Source organism: Muntiacus reevesi, chromosome X (assembly GCF_963930625.1).
Source record: "Muntiacus reevesi chromosome X, mMunRee1.1, whole genome shotgun sequence".
Taxonomy (NCBI): Eukaryota; Metazoa; Chordata; class Mammalia; order Artiodactyla; family Cervidae; genus Muntiacus; species Muntiacus reevesi.
This window is the reverse complement of record NC_089271.1, coordinates 135,029,102-135,044,008: the sequence shown is the minus strand read 5'-3', so window position 1 is coordinate 135,044,008 and position 14,907 is coordinate 135,029,102. Positions and strand designations below refer to the sequence as shown.

The following is a 14,907-nucleotide window of genomic DNA, read 5'->3' as shown; positions in this document are numbered from 1 at the left end:
TCTTTATCTTTTTGGCTTACTTCACTCTGTATAATGGGCTCCAGTTTCATCCACCTCATTAGAATTGATTCAAATGAATTCTTTTTAATGGCTGAGTAATATTCCATGGTGTATATGTACCACAAATTCCTTATCCATTTGTCTGCTGATGGACATCTAGGTTGCTTCCATGTCCTGGCTATTATAAACAGTGCTGCGAACACAGACATTTCTCCAAAGAAGACATACAGATGGCTAACAAACATACGAAAAGATGCTGAAAGATTTTTAAATCACAGTTTCAATGTTGGTGCTTGTGATTGGGCCGTTTGTGATTTCTAATTCTTCCTGGTTCAGTTCAGTTTTGGAAGGTTGTATTTTTTTTAAGAACTTGTCCATTTCTTCCAGGTTGTTCATTTTATTGGTATATGGTTGCTCACAGTAGTCTTCTATGATCCTTTGTATTTCTGCATTCTGTAGTAACTTCTTTTTTGTTTCTGATTTCATTGATTTGAGTCTTCTCCCTTTTTTCTGGATGAGTCTGGCTAGTGGGTTGTCAATTTTATCTTCTCAAAGAACCAGCTTTTATTGATCTTTGCTATTGTTTCCTTCATGTATTTTTCATTTATATCTTTATGATTTCTGTCCTACTAACTTCGGGTGTTTTTGTTGTTGTTGTTCTTCTTCTTTTTCTATTTTCTTTAGGTGTAAAGTCTGGTTGCTTATGATGTTTTTCTCATTTCTTGAGGTAGGCTTGTATTGTTATAAACTTCCCTCTTTTGCTGTGTCCCATAGGCTTTGGGTTGTCATGTTTCCATTGTCATTTGTTTCTAGGTATTTTTATTTTCTTTCTTCATGCCTCCAGTGACCTGTTGGTTATTTAGAAGCAGGTTGTTTAGCCTCCATGTGTTTGTGTTTTTTAGTTTTTTCCCCTGTAATTCATATCTAGTCTCATAGCATTGTAGCTCAGAAAAGATGCTTGATACAATTTCAATTTTCTTAAATTTCCTGATGATTGTGACCGAAGATGTGATCTATCCTGGAGAGTGTTCCATGTGCACTTAAGAAAAAAGTGTATTCTGTTGTTTTGGAAAGGGAATCTTATTATTATTTTTTTAAATTTTATTTTATTAGTTGGAGGCCAATTACTTCACATCATTTCAGTGGGTTTTGTCATACATTGACACGAATCAACCATAGAGTTACACGTATTCCCCATCCCGATCCCCCCTCCCACCTCCCTCTCCACCCAACTCCTCTGGGTCCTCCCAGTGCACCAGGCCCGAGCACTCGTCTCATGCATCTCACCTGGGCTAGTGATTTGTTTCACCATAGATAATATACATGCTGATCTTTTGAAACATCCCACCCTCACCTTCTCCCTCAGAGTTCAAAAGTCTGTTCTGTACTTCTGTGTCTCTTTTACTGTTTTGCACATAGGGTTATCATTACCATCTTTCTAAATTCCATATATATGTGTTAGTATGCTGTAATGTTCTTTATCTTTCTGGCTTACTTCACTCTGTATAATGAATATTTTAAAAATTCTCCTTTGATATTTTTAAAAACATATTCTGCTTTTAATATTTTTAAAAAGCAGAGGATTGCTGGGTAATGTGAAAAGGAACTTCCAATTTATGTTCAAGTTCAAATTTTCACCTAAAGCCCCTTTTCAGATAGTAAAGCCCCTTTACAGACTTTGGGGTCTACTCTTTACCTGTCTTTCTCAAGTGCATAGGGAGAAGGCACATACAAATTCATTCTGTACCTTTAGTAGATAGTTGTAAGTGAAAGCACTTTCACAGCTGTAATGCACTACTCCTTAGGAGATAACCCCTGTTCCACTAATGGTAAGATCTGGGTTTGCATTCCATGAATTGCTCTGCAGTGGCTTTCACTCTCACCTGATTCTCCCCATTCTTAGAATAATTTCTGGCAAGTGTATCAAACATACATAGTTGACTCATTGAAGATACAGCTTTCTAGGCCTCTCTCAGAGATCTGTACTTGGCAGGTCAGAGCTTACACCTGGCCATCTCCACATTCAGCAACTTCCCTACAGGATTAGGATGTACACAATCAATAGGAGTTACCATGAGAAACATTCCTTTATCATCTGTTTGGACTGTCAAGGCCAAGGAACAGAAAACTTCCAAAGCTGGGAAAGTGATCTTCAGATGTAACATTGATCTCAGGTGGCCTTGGCCTACAGCAGTTTGAAGCAGGGATTCTGTTCCCAGCCAGAGATTGAGGTCAGGCTACAGCAGTGAAAGAACTGAATCCTAGCCACTAGACCACCAAGGACCAGTTGGACCAAGGCCCTGGCCCATCAGCTGTATAGAAATGAATTTCCACATAGAGATTAAGATGAGTAAAACAAGTGTTTATTAGGAGGAAAGAGTATATGTGAATAGACTCACACGGGTGGGCTCAGAGAGACAGTGGCACCCTCATGGTGGTTTAAATCACTTTCATAGAGCATTTCTTCTGGGTTTCCTTTGGCCAGTCATCTTGCTTTGTCTGGTTCTGAGTCCTTATTTGGTTTATCTCAGGATCCTCCCATGTGTGCACATGTATCTCTTAGCCAAGATGGATTCTAGTGAAGAGGCCTATGGGTAGGTTGACATCACTTACTGTGAGCTTGAAACAGGAGATACACGGATCCAGGCTGAAGAGTTTCTCCCCTGTGGACAGAAATTCTATAATAGCAGAAACTCCATAAAAGCTGGATGATGGAGGAGGCTGGGCCTTGCCCAGATAAGAGATAAAAGACCATATATTCCTCATTCTTGAAGTCAAGGAGACCTTCCTGACTACACACGCACAGAAAGACTCAATGGAGGTCAAAAGGGAGGGGGCATCACCTCAATTTCTGGCTGGGAACCAACGCCCTGCTTCAAGGCACTGTGGACTGAGGCTACCCAAAATCACCATGATCCTCCCTCTTCTATCTCTTATCTGGGCAGGGCCCAGCCTGCTCCATCATCCAGCTTTTATGGTTTCTGCTATTAATATTATGGAGTTTCTGTCCACAGGGGAGAAACTGTTCAGTCTGGGGCCCATGTATGTCCTTCCTCAACATGATAAAGAAACTTCACTCCAGTTCCTGTCCTCTGGTATTCCAGAGAGGCAGAATCGTACTTGACATGTGTGTTGAAGACCCTCATTAAATGTTTACACTAATACAGTGGTTTTCAGGTTTTGTTCTGTGTAGCATTCACACAGCCTGAATTCACCCAGCCCATATCCCATATAAGCAGTGCCATTTTTGTTTTAGGTATTGGGATTCCAAGTAAAAGTGTTCAAGTGTTGAAAGAGGTCAAGGGCTTAAAACAAAGAGAAGCTCATTTGGTTAAATATATTCAGATGATTAAGGGTTTACTGTTATTTCACCACCGCAAGTAGAACTCATTTTAAAATTTTTGTCATTTCAATTTATAATTTAATGCATTGTTAGCACAACTAATCTCTTCTCCATAGGTTATGGTATATACATATTATGCTTTATCATGATATAACCTGTTTATTTTCTCTTTCCCTATGCTTCCTGGATTTCTCCTCTCCTACTTGTTTTTCGTGCTTGTTTTATCTGTCAAGCTTATTGACTTCAGTAACTCAGTGAAGGTACAGAACTAGTTCTATGTTTTCTAGCATTATTGTATTGATGATTTCAATAAATTGTAAAGTCATGACAAAATCCAGTTCATCCATATTCAAGGCAGACATAAGGCCAGATAAGTGGACTTTTCTGGGAAAAGAAACTATTAAATTAGAAGATAGAGATTTGTGTCACATTCTTACAAAATCCAATGCAAATATCCTTCCACACATGGGACAATAGGATACATTTATGCTTTGTAAATGTGATCTCACTGATATTTGCAATTCATTTTTAGGATTCCAAAGCCTATTTTCATCTTCTCAATCAAATTGCACCAAAAGGACAAAAGGAAGGTGAACCACGGATAGATATTAACATGTCAGGTTTCAATGTAAGTATAGGTGTTCTTGTGAATTCTACAAGCTTAAAAAATTGTCAATTTCTTATAAATAACAAGAATGCTTATAATTGTATGTTATGATGTTGGCAGTTTTATCTTAAGTTTTATTACTGTAGATGTAATTTATAGACAGAAAGATCAGCTTTGATTTATGTTAATAGTCTATTAGTGAGTTCTTTAGTTATGGTGGTTTTGGTTTTTATGGATGGCATAAAATATTCAGAGTAAGTGTGGGGAAATAAGCACTAGAGGCTAACCTTTTCTGAGTTTTTGGATTATAATCACAATGATAGATTTAATGAAAGCATATTCATATGTGCATCTGTAATATTCTTATGTTGAGAGTAAGGTGAATATGTTTACAAACTCCTGGTCCCTAAAATCCAATTTGGTGAATTACTGTCACAGACCATGTTCCCTTGTTACATCACTTATTTGCTCAATGATCTTGGACAAGTTCCTTTGTTCATACATGAAGTAACAAGTTGGCCTAGACTATGAGTCTCAACTTTCTAGGATCCTGTTATTTTTTGTATTCATTAGATATGGAATGGATTCTACTGATTTTTTAAAAATGCACATTTCTAGCATGTTTCATATCCACTTCAGGATTGAGTAGATTACACTTGCTAAACCTTTTATGTTGCCCTTACCAGAACTGAATTTGTCACTGACTTGTAGTACTTGTATTTCTGTCTGTTTTTAAATGTGAAATTCTTCACTTCAGGTCACTTTTGGTACAAATGAGGGGCCCTTCTGTGCGTGAAGGAAGCTCTCTGGGATGACTAGCCAGGTGATCTAATGCCTAGGTAGATAATACCAGTGTACTGATTCTGATTCTGATACAGCTCTTCTCTAGTCATGTCTGCCTGGTTGATCTTAAAGCACTCCTTCATTGTCTCTATCCTCCTCAGAATCCTTTAAGGATTCCTCATTGACTCAAGACTTCAGTCTGAAATGTTATGCTGAGCATGTGAAGCCCTGTTACACCATCTTGCTCCATCTCTTCTAGCCAGGGCAATTTCCTACTGCTCTGTCCACACACCCATTTTACTGTTGAGTCTTTCATCATGCTTTTCCCTTGTTTTTCAGTGTCCTTTATCTTTGTCAGTCTTATATCTTCTTTAGGGATCTATATCTCCATCGTAACATCCAGTTTCCTCATGATCCTTTGTGATTCCTCTCTGCCCCCATACTCCTCCATCCTAGGCAACCACTGATTTGCTTTCTTTCAATTTAGTTTGAATTTTTGAAAATTTTATGGAATCATATAATAGGTGCTCTTTTTTTTAATCAAGCTTCTTTCAGCATTATTATTTTGAGATTCATCTGTGTTATTACATAAATCAGAAATTCATTCCTTTTTTGTTGCTGAATAATATTCCAGTGGATGGATATGCTATAATTTGTTATCCATTCACTGTGATGAACATTTGGATTGTTTCCAGTTTGGGGCTATTACAAATACAGCTGCTCTGAACATTCATATACAAGTCTTTGTGTGAGTTTATGCATTCATTTATCTTTGGTAAATACCTAGGAGTGGAATGGCTGGGTAATGGTATATGTGCATTTAACTTTTCTAGGCAGCTGCCAAGTTGTTTTCCAAAATGATTGTACCATTGCACATTGCTACCAGTAGCACATGAAGGTTCTAGTTCATCCACATGCTCACTGACACTTTAATGTGGTTAGTTTAAACATTAAGAATTTTAACAGTGGTAGAGGTGTCTCGTTGTGATTTTAGTTTGCATTTCCCTAATGACAAATGATGTTGAACATCTTTTCATGTAGTTATTTGCTGTCTATACATCTTTATTTAAATACGTTACCTATTTTAATTGCACTGTTTGTTTTCTTATCAAGTTTTGAGTGTTTTATATATTTTGCATAAAAGTCCTTGATTGGATATGTGATTTGCAGATACTTAGTCCCAGTGTTTTTCCAAGAACAGACATTGTTTAATTTGGACAAAGTCAGATTTACAAATCATGCTTTTGATGTTGTATCTAAGAAATTTTAGCCTAACACAAGGTCACAAACATTTCTTCTTATGTCTCTTCTTAGAGGTTTTATAGTTGGGGTTTTATATTTATAGTTTTGGGTTCATACATTTACATGTGTGTGTGTATTGAAGGTTAATTTTGAATATGATGTGAGGTATGGGCTGAAGTTGTTTTGGGCATATATATATATATATTTATTTGATTATTTTTTGTTTCATTATTCTGTATCCTAATTTTTTAAAATTGTTGCTATTTCAGTGTTTCATTCTACTCCAATATTATTAATGCTTTTTGTTTAAGAATGCCAAGATGATTAAAAAATTACGGGATTTAAAAATAAAGATAATAAATAGCACAAACCAGAAGTATTAAAGTAACAAGTGACAGATTAAAAGAAAAAGAATAGGCTCTATGAGATGAACTCACTAGGCTCATGGAGAATCCCGAAGGCTGAATCCCAGTCAATTGCCTATCTGCTGGTGGTTACTGATTGCTCTGAAATGGTAACAGTGAAGGGTAACACAGTAAATACCCATTCTTCTAGAGACCTAGATGATTGAGGCATCTCACTAGAGATGAAAAAAGTAAAGATAGCATCACCCATTAAAGACAGAGTTAAGACTCTCAAATTATAGACTCTGAACTGTGTTGGTTTATAAGTAACATTTCTCAAATTTCCTTTATCTCTTATTTCCCCCTTATTATAAAAATCCCTTCTTACCTGAAACTGTTTTCCATAAGAGCTACATTTACCCTGGAGCATACTGGGGTGGCCATGTCTATAGTAGCTGCCAAGAGAAGTCTGGAGGGGACAGGTCACTAGAAACGAATAATCCAAAAGCAATTGTTCCTCCTGCAGCTCCAGGTTTTTGACTTTTATTATGGGGAGGTGGGAATGGTGAGCATTTGGGAAACTATCTTTAATTTGGTCTGAAATTATCAGATCTATAACTTAGAATCCTCACCAAACTGTATGGTAGTCAAGAAATCAGCATGCATCTTTCCAAAAGGAAAGAAGTTGGGGTGGAGGAGAAGACAAAACAAAGAAGTTAGGAGTCCTAGGAATTAGTTGAAAGTAAGTATTTTACACAGAAATAGACAACGTTGCTTCCTGGATGGTAAAGTAAAAACAAAAAATAGTTTGAGAAAGATGACAATTTGAAATATGCAATTTAAACCTCAGAATTATTGGAGCCTGGTATCCTTGATTATTATCTTAAAAAATTTCTTCATAATTCCTTCATATTTTTCAGCCTTACACCCTCTTTAGGGCTTAAATTGAAAATCTGAACAGGTTTCACTTTTTTCTTAATGAATTTTGGCATGAGACAAGTGATCTCAGTTGAGTGAAATCTATTCTGTCCTTAGATACATGATCTGTGCCATCTAGGGTATTTTTCAAGGTACTGCATATTCAGCACAGCCAACATTTTTTTTTTTTTTTTTTTTGCATTCAAAACAGTAATATAAGTACCATGTGTTGGCTAAGAGAAAATAGAATTGTATACCCAGCCTATCATTGTAAGGCAAAGTTTCTATATTTTTAGTATGACCTTTGGAAAAAAAAAAGTCTTCTTATTTTACTTCAACAGGAAACAGATGATTTGAAGAGAGCTGAGAGTATGCTTCAACAAGCAGATAAATTAGGTTGCAGACAGTTTGTTACTCCAGCTGATGTCGTCAGTGGGAACCCTAAACTGAACTTAGCCTTTGTGGCTAACCTGTTTAATAAATACCCAGCACTCACTAAGCCAGAGAACCAAGATATTGATTGGACTCTATTAGAAGGTAACTAAAGGTTTCTTAAATTATGTTTGGGACTACACAGTGGAAATACATAGGCCACGATGATTTCATAATCTTGATTTAATAAGTTTCCTTATCCATTTTCCTTTAGCAACTGTCTACTAGAAGTAGTCCCAAGGGCTGAGTAATAAGTGGCAACTGATAGAAAGGGATGATAACAAGGGAACTTTTATTTTAATTTACTTATTTTTGGCTGCTCTGGGTCTTTGTTGCTGCATGACAGCTTTTGCTAGTTGCTGCACCCAGAGGCTACTCTTTGTTGTGGTGCTCAGCCTTCTCATTGGGGTGGCTTCTCTTGCTGAGGAGTGTAGGTTCAGTGGTTGGACTTCATTACCCCACAGTATATGGAATCTTCCCAGACCAGGGATCGAACCTGTGTCCCCTGCTTTGGCAGGAGGACTTTCATACACTGTACCACCAAGAAAGTCTGGGAACTTTTAAAGTAAGTTAGCCTAGGATCACTCAGTATAAGGCCACTTAGTAAACCAATGTTTTAATATTTTATATTTAGGTCACTTATTTTTAAACTTCCCTCCAAAAAATGCACATGTGCATAAAATTTGACCTATATAAATCTGCATTATTGTTTCATTCTTCCACAGTCAGACTAACTGAAACTGCTCTCAGTTCCATTCACCTTTAACCTACTCAAAAAATAATAATGCATGTAAATATTCATTTAATTTGGGAAAGGCAGAGTATACCTTTGCCAGATTATATATGCATGAAGTATAGTACTTAAAAATTAACAAATGTAATTAGTAGCTCATTGCATATCCACTAGCATTATTATGAAATCAGATAGTAAAGAATCTGCCTGCAGTGCAGGAGACCTGGGTTCAATCCCTGGGTTGGGAAGATCCCCTGGAGAAGGGAATGGCTACCCACTCCAGTGTTCTTGCCTGAGAAATCCATGGACAGAGGATTCTGGCAGGCTACAGTCCATGGGGTTTCAAAGAGCTGAACACAACTTAGCAACTAATACTTTAAACTCTCAATTAGCAGCTCATTGCATATATACTAGGGCTACTATAAAATCTTTAAATTTATGCTTTTGAAGTTTCAAATAATTTGTTGCTCTAATATAGGCATGTAAAAAAAGTTCATATATGTAACTTAGTATCAATATTTTTAAATGGGTAGAGAGAAGATGTAAATTAATGTGAGTATAGAGGTTTGTGTGACCATGGCAAATGTTTCTAACAAAAACTAAACTGATAATATCAGTTACTTTAGAAGTATGGGGATTTGGGGAGATACTGGAGAAGGATGAGATGGAGAAGAGATTATAAAAAATTCCTATACCTCTTAGCTGGTTATAATAAGGTTATATTTTTACTTTTAAAATAAAGTCATCCAATTTAAAAAACAAGAGAGAATGTATTCAGAGACACTGCTTGATGATTCATATTGGAAAAAACCTCTAGATCTGAAAAAACATAAAATAATCTAATTGTGGGTTGATGTTATATGTACATATGCAAGGCGTTTAATGATTATATAAACACTGTGAATATTTTTAATAGGAGAAACTCGTGAAGAAAGAACCTTCCGTAACTGGATGAACTCTCTTGGTGTTAATCCCCATGTAAACCATCTCTATGCGTAAGCCTTCCAATGCTATTATAAAGTTTTGAACATCATGAATGGATGCTGCATAAATAATTATAGCTCTAAACCTTTTCTAAATGTTAGTTTGTAGCCATTACTTTATTGGAAAATGTGGTGACTTCCATGATCATTTCCCAAATACACAAAAGCCCAGACTTTACATGGTCATTAAGTGAAGGAATGTGTAAATATCTTTCTAACACCCTAGGGAACAGAGACTTTATATTTTGAAATGGAGACCAAAGAGTACATTAAGTAGACCATCCATGGTGCCTTGAGCTCTTTGTGCTCACTGTTCTCTCAGCCTGGAATGTTCTTTTCCACATCAAATGCCTTATTCCCTTGCTATGTTCAAGCCACTGATTCAGATCCTAACCACCACCTATCACTCCCTGACTCCTAACCTCGTTCTTTTTGTTTTTCATAGCAATTAAATACATTCCCCTAACCCATTTATCCATATACTTACTTGTTCATTCTCTTTCTTTCTCCGACTCTAAAGGCCTGGAATTTTTCTCCTGTGAGCCCAGCTTCTAGAACAGTTCTTTGTAAACAATAAGCTCTCAATAACTACTTTTAAGTGAATTGGATGATGTTAGCTCTATTTTTAGCACAGATTAATAAAATGCATGAGTCTTTTGACAGTGTAGTGTCCTTGTTTTTAAGGAAACAGGCTCTGCTCTCTGAAAACACTGATCAAACTCTTTTTAAATCATCAGTGACCTGCAAGATGCCCTGGTAATCTTACAGCTATATGAACGAATTAAAGTTCCTGTTGACTGGAGTAAGGTGAATAAACCTCCATACCCGAAACTTGGAGCCAACATGAAAAAGGTAGTTAATTAAGTTGCTGCACATATTTGTTACAGACTGTTTTTATTCTCAATTTGTTTCTTTTGTTTGGGAAACTCTTTGAGCTTCTTGAGGACAGAAACTGTGTCTTACTTTGTGCACACCTGCATATACAGATTAAACAAGTGAAAATCTTTAAACATTTGCGTTTGTTTGTTTGCAGCTAGAAAACTGCAACTATGCTGTTGAATTAGGGAAGCATCCTGCCAAATTCTCCCTGGTTGGCATTGGAGGGCAAGACCTGAATGATGGAAATCAAACCCTGACTTTAGCTTTGGTCTGGCAGCTGATGAGAAGGTATGGTACACAATTTTAACTGCTTAAGCTTCACTATCATACAGGTCTGTGATCTAGTCTTTACTACTTCTAAGGAAACGTATCAATGACTACACCTTTGAAATTTTTGTGTTTAGACTCTGAAGTGAGCTTAAGTAATGAATATATGTTAGATGGTCAATGGGAAATGCCTTCTTGAAAGTGTTGCAGCAGAACTGTGAATATTTCCCTTTTTTCATAATATGCCTGACACAGACCTGAGCCTCATTTTGCATTGGTGAATAAAAACAGCAAAATTTATGAACATGTATACATTTGAGAAAGATCTCTTAACTGTAATGCTAAAAAGCAATTCATTATAACTGGGGACCAGCCAAAGCACAGCTTACTTTAAGTCGTTACCATGGGTTGGCCTAGTACAAAATGAGCCTGCAGTAGACTGGTGAACTTACTCTTCCTGCCACCAGTGTAAAAAGCAGCTCAATGGCAAGTCACTACTACTTGAAATTCTTTTTTTTTCATATAGTGTGACTGTCTTCTTGAGAAATTTTTTCTTTAATCTCTCAAACCTAAGGAAAAGAAATGAAAGATAAAGCATCTTTCTAATATTTGTATTTTTTCTAATAAACTAGAACGGAACTTGTTCTGTTTTTTTTTAAATTAATTTTTATTGGTGTTTAGTTGCTTTACAATGTTGTGTTAGTTTCTGCTATACAGCAAAGTGAATCAGCTATGTGTTTAAATATATCTCGTCTTTTTTCAGATTTCCTTCTGATTTAGATCACTACAGAGCATTGAGTAGAGTTCCCTATGCTATACAGTAGCTTCTCATTAGTAACCTGTTTCTTCTGCTGCTTCATTTAGATATACCCTCAATGTCCTGGAAGATCTTGGTGATGGTCAGAAAGCTAATGATGACATCATTGTAAGCTGGGTGAACAGAACATTGAATGAAGCAGGGAAATCAACCTCCATTCAGAGTTTTAAGGTAAGAATTCCATGTTTGACTATTAAAGGTTATGTTTGCTATAGAAAGTATCTATAGTTTAGAAGGCTAGCCTTTGGTTTCTTTGTGAGTGAGATCGTTGTGGGGCTAGCAACATAATTCTTTTTTAATTCACTAGACTTTGTTTTTGACAGCTTTATATAAGTGACTGTGCATTAATTTGTACACATGGAAATTCTCAAATGTATTTACTCTAGGATAAGACGATCAGCTCCAGTTTGGCAGTTGTGGATTTGATTGACGCCATCCAGCCAGGCTGCATAAACTATGACCTTGTTAAGAGTGGCACTCTGACAGAAGATGACAAGCACAATAATGCCAAGTAAGGGATGCTGCCTAATATCCTGATAAGGGCATAGGCATTGTAGGTAGGCAGATCTGCATTATCATTCAGGTTCTGCCACTTAAGAATGGTGTCAGCTGGGAGAAATGTCTTCTAGCCTCAGGTTCCTCATCCATAAAATGGGAGCAATAATACTTACCTTGGAGATTTTGAAATGAGTAAAATACATAAGAGCCTAGCATTGTTGCACTTGACCTAGTAGGTAGGTGCTCAGTCAGCCACCGGTTTGTAGGTTATAGAAATAATGTATGTGTAGGTTATAGAAATAATGTATAGAAATAATGTATGTGTTGCACTTGACCTAGTAGGTAGGTGCTCAGTCAGCCACCGGTTTGTAGGTTATAGAAATAATGTATGTGTTAAAGCAACTTAGCTGCAAACTTAAAACAAGGGGAAAATGGGCAAAGGATAAGCATGCCTTTGATAGGGTTTTCTTTTGTTGCACTTTTTTAAAACGCTTTAAAAACTTACTGTGCATAGCCCACCTTACTATGTACATTGAGTTTATTATCTTCATCCCTTAATTGGGCAGGATGCTAAACCCTCAGCTGAAACCGTGCCTTGAAAGTTTCCTGCATTTTGACAATATTGAGGTCTTTTCCACCTGCCTCTTCCCTTCTTCTCCAAAGACCTGGACTGTGATCTGCTTGATTCATGGGCAACCCGTGAAAGCTTTCCTAGTATACACTGAAAATCAGCTCCCAACAGGACTTCACAAGATAGCTAAGAAGCATTACTGCAAAACTTTATTTTGGCATCACATACTGTGTCAAATCATTTCTTCCCTCCTTGAAAAAAATATTTGCAGCATAATATGATAAAGATTTATAGAGAACTCTTCAAACTTCTTTTTCCAGAAACTTGATCATATTTAAAGATTCATGTTACAGAACACCTAGAAACGCCTTGTGTATTAATTGAGGGATGCTCTTGCAAATTTCCTCAGCTGGACTTGTCAGTTCTTAACTCCTTTCCCTTCTCTACCTTTTTCATTCCTTGCTTCAGCCACTCTGACATGTACCATATAAACTCTGTCTCTTCCCTTGAATATTTGGAAGTATTCACTGCATCTATAAAATTGTATTTTGCATCTGGCACAGTTTTCCACTGTGTCTCTAAGATCTCATTATAGCCACTGTTATCTCATTTCATGCTCAATGAGAATATCAACATCTGAGTATATATACATATTTTCAACATCTGGGTGTGTGTATACACACACACACACACACACACGCACACACACGCATATTCTGGAAAAACGTTTTTTCATATCAGTGCTCCTAAATTGTTCTCATTTTACATTGTAGAAAAGGAGTGAATAAATATTATCAGCCCCAAATAGTAGAGCTAAAAAATCTGATATCACTTATGAGTAACCTCACAAAATAAAAGAGAAAACAATGAAAAATGAAGTCATCCTGATTTGAACTCTTGCTGCAGAAGTTTTGTATCCCAGACAATTGAGTATATGAGAGGAAATAGATGCCTCATGTTGTGCCCTTGACTAACCAGAAATGAACCTCAATTTTTGTTTCCTCCAAAAAATAGGTATGCAGTGTCAATGGCTAGAAGAATTGGAGCCAGGGTGTATGCTCTCCCAGAAGATCTTGTGGAAGTAAAGCCCAAGATGGTCATGACTGTGTTTGCATGCTTGATGGGCAGGGGTATGAAGAGAGTGTAAAATAACCAATTTGAATAAAAAACAACCTTGCTCCCAGGTGCATGATTAGCAGTACAGCAATTTCTGGCCGAAGTGCTCATGGCTTAAGAAACTATTGGTTATTGAAAGGACTTTTTAGTTCTAACAAGACTAAGCTCATCATGGGAGCCCTCGGGTGAAAGAGTTTTAGTAACAACATCTCCTCTTTCCCATAGTCAAGGTGGATTTGTCAGGCCCACCTGAAATGTGCCTGTAGTCAAATCATTTACTCACTCCTCCTAGATCACTGCCCTTGACATTTCCCATTGCTGTACGTATTTCTATGTATCTGTTTTCCTCTTAGAATGTCCGCCTCCTGGGACTTGCTTAGATGATTGAATATGAATATTATTGGTATTAGGCAATAATTTGCTTTCCATCCAGTATGCTAGTTCTTATTCAAGAACTTTGGTCAGAGGGTATTTGTATATGAGTATCCTTTGCTTATCTTTCTAGTACTGAAAATTAACAGAAGTAACTGGCTGTGCAGAATGTAATAGAAGCTTCTCATATTCTTTTATTCTTAAAATCAGTATCTTTTTACAGTATTCTTTCTACATGATCCTTTTTTGTACATTTAAGAATATTTTGATTACATTAAATAAGACTGCTGATTTTGCTACTTTTTTTTAAGGGGTCTTCAAGTAAGTAAAAAACATACATTATAGGTAGAGGGAAATGTACCTTGAATTTCCATCTTCCCTCTCACACTAAAGCTGTAAACACTTGACATATTTTGTCCTGAAACACTTGGTTCAATATATGCTTATTTGTTTTAAAACATGTACCATCAAACTCTCTCTTTAGATTTAAAATGCTGTTGAATATGACACTTTTGAGGAGAGAGTGGGCTCAGAATTTAGGAAGGATATGGTAGGCCAAGTATGCTAAGTGTATATTATATTTTCTAATTTTACACCTAAGGTAAGGAGATGTGGTCACTAAAAAATAGACATATATGTAGGACTTAATGTATTCTAATGTACTCTTGCTTTGTCAAGCTGTTTGCTATAGTTTTTAAGATCATAATGTTACTCTAACTCTGAAAAGTGTTGTAATCTGGTAGCAATGTATTAGTTCAAATAAAGGCATTTACATAATTAGTCTCTTCATGCCTCTGTCCCTTTGTAGTATGCCTATAATGTTTGCCAGATTTTTTCTCCAATATTCTAACTCATTTTCTGGTATACTTTATAAAATGATGTTTGTTAAATTTATGTTTTGGAGCTGAATTACACGGATGGATAGATTAAGGTTATAATGATCAATGAGGTCAGATGGTTTTCTCCAACTTACCAAAATTTCCTTATCCGGTTTCTCCTTTT

The 14,907-nt window shown here is 36.5% G+C and overlaps 1 protein-coding gene across 2 annotated transcripts in view; it reads left to right on the top strand.

Moving 5' to 3' along the window:
- LOC136153283 (plastin-3) overlaps window positions 1-14,685 on the top strand; it is a 91,180-nt gene extending 76,495 nt beyond the window's left edge. For both annotated transcript variants that reach the window (XM_065914928.1, XM_065914930.1), the window contains 8 exons: window positions 3,876-3,971; window positions 7,579-7,774; window positions 9,319-9,397; window positions 10,123-10,237; window positions 10,419-10,552; window positions 11,396-11,519; window positions 11,735-11,859; window positions 13,432-14,685. In XM_065914928.1, the coding sequence (XP_065771000.1) occupies window positions 3,876-3,971; window positions 7,579-7,774; window positions 9,319-9,397; window positions 10,123-10,237; window positions 10,419-10,552; window positions 11,396-11,519; window positions 11,735-11,859; window positions 13,432-13,564 (1,002 nt within the window). In that variant the 3' untranslated portion in view covers window positions 13,565-14,685. The remainder of the gene's footprint in view (window positions 1-3,875; window positions 3,972-7,578; window positions 7,775-9,318; window positions 9,398-10,122; window positions 10,238-10,418; window positions 10,553-11,395; window positions 11,520-11,734; window positions 11,860-13,431) is intronic.
- Window positions 14,686-14,907: the final 222 nt, after the last annotated feature.